Raw genomic sequence first — 12,214 nt, 5'->3', positions numbered from 1 at the left:
TGGAATAATCTGAGTACAGCGCTCAGAGACCAAAACAAGCCATACAGATACCCGCCATGTTGTGGAGTCAACAGAAGTCAGAAATAGCATTATAAATATTCCCTTACCTTTGATGATCTTCATCGGAATGAACTCCCAGGAATCCCAGTTCCACAATAAATGTTTGTTTTGTTCGATAAAGTCCATAATTTATGTCCAAATACCTCCTTTTTGTTCGCGCATTTAGTTCACAAATCCAAATTCACAAGGCGCGAGAACTAGGTGCAGACGGAAAGTAAAAACAGTTCCATTACAGTTCGTAGAAACATGTCAAACGATGTATAGAATCAATCTTTAGGATGTTTTTATCATAAATCTTCAATAATGTTCCAACCGGACAATTGCTTTGTCTTTAGAAATTAAAGGGAACGCAGCTCGCTCTCACAGCCACGCGCATTACTTAGCTCATGGCATTCTGCCAGACCCATTAGTCAAACAGCTCTTATTCGCTCGCCCTCACAGTAGAAGCCTGAAACAAGGTTCTAAAGACTGTTGACATCTAGTGGAAGCCTTAGGAAGTGCAATCGGACCAAATTTACACTGTATCTTGGATAGGCAAAGACTTGAAAACCTACAAACCTCAGATTTCCCACTTCCTGGTTGGATTTTTTTCTCATGTTGTTCTTTGCCATTTGAGTTCTGTTATACTCACAGGCATCATTCAAACAGTTTTAGAAACTTCAGACTGCTTTCTATCCCAATCTACTAATAATATGCATATCCTATCTTCTGGACAGGCATTTTACTCTGGGCACCTTATTCATCCAAGCTACTCAATACTGCCCCCCAGTCATAAGAAGTTAATCCTATAGAAAGTTTGTCGGCAGAACTGAAAAAGTGTGTGCGAGTAAGGAGGCCTACAAACCTGACTCAGTTACACCAGCTCTGTCGGGAGGAATGGACCAAAATTCACACAATTTATTGTGGGAAGCTTGTGGTAGACTACCTGAAACGTTTGACCTAAGTTAAACAATTTAAAGGCAATGCTACCAAATACTAATTGAGTGTATGTAAACTTCTGACCCACTGGGAATGTGATGAAAGAAATAAAAGCTGAAATAAATCACTCTACTATTATTCTGACATTTCACATTCTTAAAATAAAGTGGTGATCCTAACTGACCTAAAACAGGGAATATTTACTTGGATTAAATGTCAGGAATTGTGAAAAACTGAGTTTAAATGTATTTGGCTAAGGTGTATGTAAACTTCTGACACAACTGTATATGTGTGTATGTGTGCATGCATGCATGCACATGTGCATGTGTGTGTGTCCCTAAAATGCTGACGGTTACTTCCTGTCATAGTTTTACATGCAGTTAGATATTATGATTGTCTGCACATGCGCATGCATGCACACATATACAGATATACAGTTGTGTCAGAAGTTTACATACGCCTTAGCCAAATACATTTAAACTCAGTTTCTCACAGGTTGTTTTCAGGTTGAACACTCTCAAGGGGGAAGCTGATATCTGTTGTGAGATGTGTTAATGTCCCATGAAATTACTCTGGTTCTGTCCTGATAAATGTCTCCTCTACAGGGATAGGTTTTTAAGGGTGGAGAAGGACACACTTAGTCGATTTATCTTTCTTTAGTTGGAAAAATCGCAGTTGTTCTAGTTCCCTGCGCAGGGAAAACACTGGTCACTCTCTGAAACACACTCCCACAGTTAAATGAACCTTGCACTCATCAACATTACATTCAGCTTAAAGTAGAACTGACAGCGTTTTAACTATGCAGATATGAAACAAACAGACAATCATAATATCAGTCAAAATGTAAAATTCCCAGTTTATGTTACAAAAAACACTTTATAAGAGGCTTTAAAAATAGGTTATACTCAACTCAGAGTTCCATGACATTGAGTAAGGTATAATTCTCCAATAAATGTCTTGGTATTCCAACAAATACTGTTTTCAGGTTTTAAACCACAGCTGGCCTGGTACATGGTTTGATTCCTCCAGCCATCCGTTTCAGTTTCAATTACTCAATATTTTGGACAAAACAGAAGAATGTAAATAAGGCTGGGAATGTCAATACAATGAAACTAGAAATAATCACAAGTCAGTCATATCATAGCTAATAGGCTATCTTATCTATTAATGTAGCTATTCCTTAACCAAGCTAAAAACACAGAGCCTAATGTTAGCTAGCTAGCTATCTGCTGGGAGGATGTTGTGTTAGTAGATGAGTGGTCAACTTTTTCTGTGGCTACAGCTTGAGATGCAGGTGTCATTTGGTTAGCCGGCAAGAAATGTGAATCACTTTGCTCAGACTGGTCTCACAGACTATTTGTATATACAAATAAATATAGTTCCTATGAATGTATGAAAATGTACCAAATGTGTCATATTCTTCTTGGCGGTGTGTATGAAAATATTTTAATAAGAGTTCATGTTCCTAAAACGTTGTCAGTTCAACAGCTTTAATTAGCGAGTAATGATGCAATGTTAAGCCTCCTGCTTCTGGCTGTGAGTCTGTGAATGGGAATGCATGCTTTTTTAAGATGTGGGATAGTATTGTATTGTGTCATTATGTTACCATCTAGTAAATGTCTTTATACAGTATATTCAAACACAGGACCACCTTTCAGGGCTTGAGGTTACAGCTTGTGATTCCTAGATTTTGAAAGCTGTGAGTAAGACTGTAGCTGTTGAAGGACTGTTTAGATTAAAATTGTCAAGGCAAATCACCTGTGAAGCTTTGTCCTCTTTTGAGACTGACTTGTGACACAATACAAAACCGGATAAAGTTTGTTCCTTTACCACACAGGACAGATATGACAGGAACCTATGGCTTCTGAAACACAACCTCTGAGAAAAACAACTTCTGAGGACATTTACATCTCAACATACTGTACCACGGAAATGCCAGGAAACCAAATGACAGTTGCAACCGACTCCCCGACACAAATCAAGAAATGTCAACATAGTCTTGCCAAGCAGCGCAACAAAAGCTTTGCTGTGGGTGTGTCTGTCTGTGTGACAAACAGTCACTGGAAACGCTAGCTTTGTGTGTGAACCCACTCACAAACAGTCACTGGAAACGCTAGCTTTGTGTGTGAACCCACTCACAAACAGTCACTGGAAACGCTAGCTTTGTGTGTGAACCCACTCACAAACAGTCACTGGAAACGCTAGCTTTGTGTGTGAACCCACTCACAAACAGTCACTGGAAACGCTAGCTTTGTTTGTGAACCCACTCACAAACAGTCACTGGAAACGCTAGCTTTGTGTGTGAACCCACTCACAAACAGTCACTGGAAACGTTAGCTTTGTGTGTGAACACACTCACAAACAGTCACTGGTAAGAGCCTTTACATTCCAATGGCCTTAAAAAGCATCCACATCTACATTAAAACAATTCTAATCAGCTGTGTTTGGGGAATATTAGACATCCAATCCCACCCTGCAGCCTGGTACCCAGGCTACCCTGATCAGTGTGTAAAAATATTGCTTGGCACGGGGTGGTAAGATATCTCACAGCAGAACTAAGGCTGTATGGAAATGTGTGTTCTTTGACCTGACTTAAAGCGGTTCCCTATTGAGTTGCTGGCAATGATAGCAGCCATGTTGGACCTAACATGTCTGTTGTGTTGATGAAAGCAGGTTTGTGGCCTTGATGAATGAAGTCATTCGGAGAGGCCAAAGTAACACACCCTACGCTACCTTGGTGGATCTGACTGTACACAGAAGAACTGGGTTGGGTACTCTGTCTTTTTCTTTCTGTGCTATTTTCTAATGCACACACACACAAACACATGCGCACATACACATTTTATTAGCCAGTCAGCTGGTGCCTACAGAGAGGAGCAGGAGAGAAAGGATCCGTATGAAACAGAGTAGCAACCCTAATACACAAAAACAAAATATGGCATTATGAACAATTAGGGAAAGACAAAACAGTTTTGCTGCTCTACTTCAAAAGCCCCAGCCTCCAGATACTTGAAACTGCCTCTGCTGCCTGGGGAGATATGCTGCTCGAAATCTGGCTTTGCTACCAACCAAAAAGTTGGGGAAAAAATCCCATAGAAATGTAGTTTTCTTTTGAAAGGAAAAACGTGAAGAGTTTCTCAGCATGGTCTCTGTCTAGCAGTGACACAATGCACCCAGCACTCAGTTCTAACTGCATGTAAACTATGACAGGAAGTAACCGTCAGCATTTTAGGGACTATCTCTCTGCACCACAGCTCTCAGCTTGGGAGAGGGGCACATTTTTAATACATCACTTTGGCAGCTCAAATTGCTTTAAAAAGATGGGGTTCACACTATCTATAACTGTCCTTCTTTATCACACACAGCACACACACACACACCCATCACACACACATCCACAGACCCACACACAAATATGCAGGTGTTAACACACACAAACCTAAATGTTGTATCACAGAAGGTCATTGCATGGCTGGAAAACAAAGAGCTGAAAAAAGGTATAAGAGTTTGTGGAATGTGTGTTAGGGCCGCCCTGTTATTCCCCACTGCTCTCTTGCTGTGGTTTAACCCTCCTACTATACATGGGTTTCGCCATTCCCCTCTTTTCTGACCAAACCAGATCAGATTTAAAAAAAAAATCCAAGATGGCATAGCAGTCGGATGTCTTGTCGTGTCGTGTCCCTTGTATATATCGTTTTTTAAATTTTTGTAAATTTTTGTACATTTTTAACATATTTTTCTTTGCAGATCTTTTAAAACATTTTGCTAAACCTCAACTTCTAAATACTCTCCTGCAACCCACCTCACCCAATGTAGCTATTTTTTTCTAAAGTATTTATATCTACTTTGGATCCGGAACCCCTCAACAGAAGCTAGCCAGCTAGCTACCAGCTATCAGTCAGCAAACCATTGCTAGCGGTCTTCAGCTTACCGGTCATCAGCTAACCTTTAGCTCGGAAAGCTCTCGCCAGTTCGAACAACGCGACTCTACCCAGAGCATAACGGACCTATTATTTTTTATCCCCGGATTCCCACCGCAAACGGAACATTTTCAGCTGGATTCATCACAACTAGCTATCTAGCTAACCGCAACCCCGGATGATTACTCCTGGCTAGCGTTTCCACCCACTTAGCTTGAATCTAGCCCGGCCAGAGCTCCTGTGCTACCACCGAAGCATACTCCTGGGCTACAATATCCGGACCCACGACCGGTCTATCGATGTCACCGCATGAAGTGGAATAAACAGACTCGCCCCATCGCGACGTCCACCAAAGGCTAACTTTCTAGCCCTTGCTATCTCCTTGCTTGCTAATTCGGCCTGCTAACTGCTAGCTTGTTTAGCCCCGGTCCGCTAACTGCTACCTTGTTTAACCCTGGCCTACTAACTGTTAGCTTGTTAGCACAGGCCTGCTAACCGTCTGAATCACCGCGTCCCAAACACTCACTGGACCCATATTTACTTTCTATCTCTTTTCGATTTTTAATTTGTTTATACCTTCCGGTAACCTGCCTCATCCAATGTGATACGGAATCGCTATTATTTTTAAAACACGCTCAATAACCTCCAGAAGCTAACCAGCTAACTAGCTACAAGCTATTTAGTCATTGTTAGCCACTGCTAACGGCTTTTACCTTTTGCACAGCCAGAAAGTTTTTTTTTAACCTGGATAACACTCGCCAGTCCAGCTTCCCTGCCCCATCCACCGCTGCCCCCCTGGACACTGATCACTTGGCTACATAGCTGATGCATGCTGGACTGTCCATTTAATCACGGTACTCCATTCTGCTTGTTTATGTTTTATCTGTCGGCCCCAGCCGCACTCAGGCTCTGTGTGTAGTTAATCCGACCCTCCCTGCCTAGTCAACGCCATTTTACCTGCTGTTGTTGTGCTAGCTGATTAGCTGTTGTTGTCTCACCTACTGTTTTAGCTACTGTTTTAGCTAGCTCTCCCAATTCAACACCTGTGATTACTGTATGCCTCGCTGTGTGTCTCTCTCAAATGTCAATATGCCTTGTATACTGTTGTTCAGGTTAGTTATCATTGTTTTAGTTTACAATGGAGCCCCTAGTTCCACTCTTCATACCCCTGATACCTCCTTTGTCCCACCTCCCACACATGCGGTGATCTCACCCATTACAACCAGCATGTCCAGAGATACAACCTCTCTCATCATCACCCAGTGCCTGGGCTTACCTCCGCTGTACCCGCACCCCACCATACCCCTGTCTGCACATTATGCCCTGAATATATTCTACCATGTCCAGAAATCTGCTCCTTTTATTCTCTGTCCCCAACGCTCTAGGCGACCAGTTTTAATAGCCTTTAGCCGCACCCTCATACTACTCCTCCTCTGTCCGCGGGTGATGTGGAGGTAAACCCAGGCCCTGCATGTGCCCAGGCACCCTCATTTGTTGACTTCTGTGATCGAAAAAGCCTTGGTTTCATGCATGTCAACATCAGAAGCTTCCTCCCTAAGTTTGTTTTACTCACTGCTTTAGCACACTCTGCTAACCCTGATGTCCTTGCCGTGTCTGAATCCTGGCTCAGGAAGGCCACCAAAAATTCTGAGATTTCCATACCCAACTATAAAATCTTCCGTCAAGATAGAACTGCCAAAGGGGGAGGAGTTGCAGTCTACTGCAGAGATAGCCTGCAAAGTAATGTCATACCCAAACAGTTCGAACTACTAATTTTGAAAATTACTCTCTCCAGAAATAAGTCTCTCACTGTTGCCGCCTGCTTACCGACCCCCCTCAGCACTCAGCTGTGCCCTGGACAGCATTTGTGAATTAATCGCCCCCCATCTAGCTTCAGAGTTTGTTCTGTTAGGTGACCTAAACTGGGATATGCTTAACACCCCGGCAGTCCTACATTCTAAGCTAGATGCCCTCAATCTCACACAAATCATCAAGGAACCCACCAGGTACAACCCTAAATCTGTAAACAAGGGCACCATCATAGACGTCATCCTGACCAACTGGCCCTCCAAATACACCTCCGCTGTCTTCAACCAGGATCTCAGCGATCACTGCCTCATTGCCTGTATCCGCTACGGAGCTGCAGTCAAACGACCACCCCTCATCACTGTCAAACGCTCCCTAAAACGCTTCTGTGAGCAGGCCTTTCTAATCGACCTGGCCCGGGTATCCTGGAAGGACATTGACCTCATCCCGTCAGTTGAGGATGCCTAGTCATTCTTTAAAAGTCACTTCCTCACCATTTTAGATAAGCATGCTCCGTTCAAAAAATGCAGAACTAAGAACAGATATAGCCCTTAGTTAACTCCAGACCTGACTGCCCTCGACCAGCACAAAAACATCCTGTGGCGGACTGCAATAGCATCGAATAATCCCAGCGATATGCAACTGTTCAGGGAAGTCAGGAACCAATACACACAGTCAGTCAGGAAAGCTAAGGCCAGCTTCTTCGGTTTTTCGGATGACTGCCTTGCCTGGTTCACCAATTACTTTGCAGACAGAGTTCAGTGTGTCAAATCAGAGGGCATGCTGTCCGGTCCTCTGGCAGTCTCTATGGGGGTGCCACAGGGTTCAATCCTTGGGCCGACTCTTTTTTCAGTATATATCAATGATGTTGCTCTTGCTGCGGGCGATTCCCTGATCCACCTCTACGCAGATGACACCATTCTATATACTTCCGGCCCGTCCTTGGACACTGTGCTATCTAACCTCCAAACGAGCTTCAATGCCATACAACACTCTTTCCGTGGCCTCCAACTGCTCTTAAACGCTAGTAAAACCAAATGCATGCTTTTCAACCGTTCGCTGCCTGCACCCGCACGCCTGACCAGCATCACCACCCTGGATGGTTCCAACCTTGAATATGTGGACATCTATAAGTACCTAGGTGTCTGGCTAGACTGTAAACTCTCCTTCAGACTCATATCAAACATCTCCAATCGAAAATCAAATCAAGAGTCGGCTTTCTATTCCGCAACAAAGCCTCCTTCACTCACGCCGCCAAACTTACCCTAGTAAAACTGACTATCCTACCGATCCTCGACTTCGGCGATGTCATCTACAAAATTGCTTCCAACACTACTCAGCAAACTGGATGCAGTTTATCACAGTGCCATCCGTTTTGTCACTAAAGCACCTTATACCACCCACCACTGCGACTTGTATGCTCTAGTCGGCTGGCCCTCGCTACATATTCATCGCCAGACCCACTGGCTCCAGGTCATCTACAAGTCCATGCTAGGTAAAGCTCTGCCTTATCTCAGTTCACTGGTCACGATGGCAACACCCATCCGTAGCACGCGCTCCAGCAGGTGTATCTCACTGATCATTCCTAAAGCCAACAACTCATTTGGCCGCCTTTCGTTCCAGTTCTCTGCTGCCCGTGACTGGAACGAATTGCGAAAATCGCTGAAGTTGGAGACTTTTATCTCCCTCACCAACTTCAAACATCTGCTATCTGAGCAGCTAACCGATCACTGCAGCTGTACATAGTCTATCGGTAAATAGCCCACACATTTTTACCTACCTCATCCCCATACTGTTTTTATTTATTTATTTACTTTTCTGCACTTTTGCACACCAATATCTCTACCTGTACATGACCATCTGATCATTTATCACTCCAGTGTTAATCTGCAAAATTGTAATTATTCGCCTACCTCATGCCTTTTGCACACAATGTATATAGACTCCCCTTTTTTTTCTACTGTGTTATTGACTTGTTAATTGTTTACTCCATGTGTAACTCTGTGTTGTCTGTTCACACTGCTATGCTTTATCTTGGCCAGGTCGCAGTTGCAAATGAGAACTTGTTCTCAACTAGCCTACCTGGTTAAATAAAGGTGAAATAAAATAAAAAAATTTAAAAAATCAGTCTGTGTAGTTTCAGACACAGACACTTGTCCTCTGGTACGAAGGCAGAAGCACGTATGTCCTGGAGACACACAGCGAGACAGTCAAAGACATTATAGAATCACTGACCATCACATACAAGTACTGTAATACAATGACCAAAGGACATGTAAAAAGCACACAGACAAAAATTCACATTATCAGTGATGTCATTTGTAACGTTCTACTCTCTAGTACACATAACCATTCTCAGGGACACACTCACACTGTGGCTTAGATAAGCTCAAAGGCTTTATGACTACTTGTGTTGTATTACAAAATGTTCTGGCTTACCAACCCGAGAGGCTTTTGTTTTCATAATGTAAAGTAGATACGTATTGTTCTGTTCTCATGGAGAGATGCGACTGGGGAATGACGGTATAAAATTGTCCCACAGCACTATAGGCCTTCAGTTAATTCAGATAGGTTTCCTATCGTCATCAAGGCCAGTTATTCATCCTGTCTATCTATCTCTCTCTCTCGCGCGCGCACGCACACACACACACCCCTAATCCATCTGCACCCTATCCAAAGATAAGGTCAAATATCTGCTGGCATTTTATATCTGATGGATGTTTGATGTATGATATCACTGTTAGGAGAGACTGTCAACCCAGTCAATGGAGGATCTAATTTCAGTTACATGGTAACATTCCAAAACGATTGGTCCATCACTTTACATTCATGATAAACTAAATCCTAAATCCATAGACGTTTGCATTTACATTTTTATCCAGAGTGACTTAAAGTTAGTACATTCATCTTAAGATAGCTAGGTTAGACAACCACATATTATGCTCACAATAAGTAAATGTTTTCCTCAATAAAGTAGCTATCAGCAAATTCGTCGCTATTAAGAAAAGACAAGTTCAAGAAGTCACTTACACATCAGGTTTGCATAGTTTGCAAGTAAGCATTCAGTACCTCTCTCCATCTATTAGTGTAGTGTAGGGCTACTTGACAAACATAGCATGAGATCCAATATTCATACTTGATCAAACATTGCCTCAACTTGGGGAATGGAAATGACATAAGAAAGAGACCCATTTACAGAGAGATAGGAGGAAGGAGACAACGAGAGAGAGAGAGAGAGAGAGAGAGAGAGAGAGAGAGAACACAAACCGACAGGACACTAGAAGGATCATGTTGGACAGTATGACACTGAGTGAGCCATTCGTCTCTTTATTGATGGTATGCTTGACTGCTTGTCCACAGTGCACAAGCCAGGGTTAAAACACGCAATACAGAGTCTGCTCACTTTACAGTACGACAAAGAGGAAAGAGGGGCACTGGGGTTTTCAGAGTACGGTACATAAATATGAGTGAGTTTATACATGCACATAGAGAGCCACTGAACAGTCCTCTGGTTATTTACAAGCTGGTGCCAGGGGGATTGGGGGGTAGAGGGGGACAAGGCAAAAAACACTGTCTTCAAGGCTTTGCATGGTCAATCCGAGATCTAGTGACTGCCTCTGCGATGCAGCCTCCGCAGAACATCAGGGCTTTCATACATCTTGTGTTTAGCGGAGCAGGGCAGAGCTATTGTGAAGGAAGTTGTCAAGAAAGTGAGTTTGTATTTATACAGGATGTACCGCCCCCACCTACCATCAACCAATCATGTCAATGTGGAGCTATACGGAGCCCTCCACATTGTTACAAAATTTGAGAGGTGCATGGAGATGTGGTAGGAAGATTGATTTGGCCTCTACGAAGCCTCTGACCACATTTTTGGATCAAGCTTAAATTAGCTTAGCCAGTACTTGTATTGTGGATATGGTTTCTATCACGTGACCAGAAGGGGCAGAGCAGGTGAGCAGTAGAAACAGGAAGTGGGAGTATATTCCTGGCCGCTGAGGGCAGAGTTGATAGAGAGGGGAGGGCGGGAGCAAGACCATACAGGAGCCAGCGACTAGCTAAATTGTCTGTAGAAACTGATTTAAGGCCAGTTGTGCATTGTTTCCCAACATGGTGATTTGGGGAGGGGAAGCTGATCTTAGATCTGTGCTAAGTAATGTCCTAATCCTTTACAGTGGCTTCCTCTCTTCAGTTACTGGACAGGTCAAAACAACATTGGCAGGAACTCCACCCAGAGGAACAAAATCCACCATATTGAATAGACTATCCAGTCAGATTAAGTGGCTTACAAAGGAGAGCAAAGAAAGAACATCATTTTTAAAAGAATGGGACACAGCAAGGGAGTAGGGTGTGTTTGGGGTGTGAGGAGTTTGGGAGGCTGATTGTGGGAGCTTCAGGTGGCCAGCCACAAGCGTTCGTTCACATCTCTTAAGTTAAAATTGAGTTATTTTAGTTAATGACACACGATAGTATACACACTGTACAATCACCACTGAGCTGCCACTGGGTCCACAGTGGTGGGGAGAGGGGGTATCTGCATGTGGGGTTCAATACGCTAACATTGAATACTGAAATAAAACACAGGGGAAACACACACACACACATACAGACAGACCGACAGGGGTTAATGGTTCACAGTCACACAATGTACAAGGAACTTCACATTTTTACAAAATAATACAGGATCCATCTAATAAATGCCTTCGGCTATAATTCTAAACATTAAATCAAAGAGTTCTGTTCTTCTTGAACTGCAGAGAACACCGAGAGAAATATAACATAACCACGCATACAATGGTGGCGGAGTTGGTGAAACAGGTGTGTATGTGTAATGTGTCTGTGTGTGTGTGTGTGTGTGTGTGTGTGTGTGTGTGTGTGTGTGTGTGTGTGTGTGTGTGTGTGTGTGAGAGAGAGAGAGAGAGAGAGAGAGAGAGTGTGCGAATGAAAGAGAGAGCAAGTCTGTGTGTAAATGAAAGTGTGTCTGGTGGAGGAAAGGTTGAAGTGGCAGCAGAGGGGTGGGGGGATCTTCCCTCCCTTCAAAGAAAATAAAAAGTGCAAAGGAAAAGTGAATTCAAGTAACTTGTGCTCTGTCCACAGGAGAGGGGTGAAAGGTGGGATGGGGGGGTCCTGTGGTTTCAGCGGAGCCGCCCTATTGACTTTCCCTGTGCTCCGTCAGGCTGAAGGGCGTGTCTGTGGGCGTTTCCCCGCGGGCGGCTCTAGAGAGAAGCTCCACCCACTTGGCCTGGACTTCTGTATCCTGGGCGCTGAACAGCAAAGCCTGCTGGGAGTGACTCAGCTGGAACGCGTGCTTAAGCTCAGACTTCTCTGTTACCGATGGCGCTGCCACGCTCACCTCAAACCCCGGAAGGGGTATGGCCCGTGCCCCGCGAGAGTCCTGAAGAGACACAACAAACATGCCAATCAGAGTCAAAAGGAAGCATAACAGTGTAGTTTTCCCCTCCTTTAATGCAGGGGGATAGATTTTATTTCATAAGGCACATGCATACAGT

The 12,214-nt window shown here is 43.7% G+C and overlaps 1 protein-coding gene across 3 annotated transcripts in view; it reads right to left on the bottom strand.

Annotated features, from left to right (window-relative positions):
* Positions 1-9,990: 9,990 nt before the first annotated feature.
* LOC118361413 (FYVE, RhoGEF and PH domain-containing protein 3-like) overlaps positions 9,991-12,214 on the bottom strand; it is a 93,452-nt gene continuing 91,228 nt past the window's right edge. For all 3 annotated transcript variants that reach the window (XM_035741322.2, XM_035741321.2, XM_035741324.2), the window contains exon 19: positions 9,991-12,099. In XM_035741322.2, coding sequence (XP_035597215.1) covers positions 11,854-12,099 — 246 coding nt within the window. In that variant the 3' untranslated portion in view covers positions 9,991-11,853. The remainder of the gene's footprint in view (positions 12,100-12,214) is intronic.

Source organism: Oncorhynchus keta, chromosome 28 (assembly GCF_023373465.1).
Source record: "Oncorhynchus keta strain PuntledgeMale-10-30-2019 chromosome 28, Oket_V2, whole genome shotgun sequence".
Taxonomy (NCBI): Eukaryota; Metazoa; Chordata; class Actinopteri; order Salmoniformes; family Salmonidae; genus Oncorhynchus; species Oncorhynchus keta.
The sequence above is the reverse complement of the archived record's forward strand: the minus strand, read 5'-3'. Positions and strand labels throughout refer to the sequence as shown.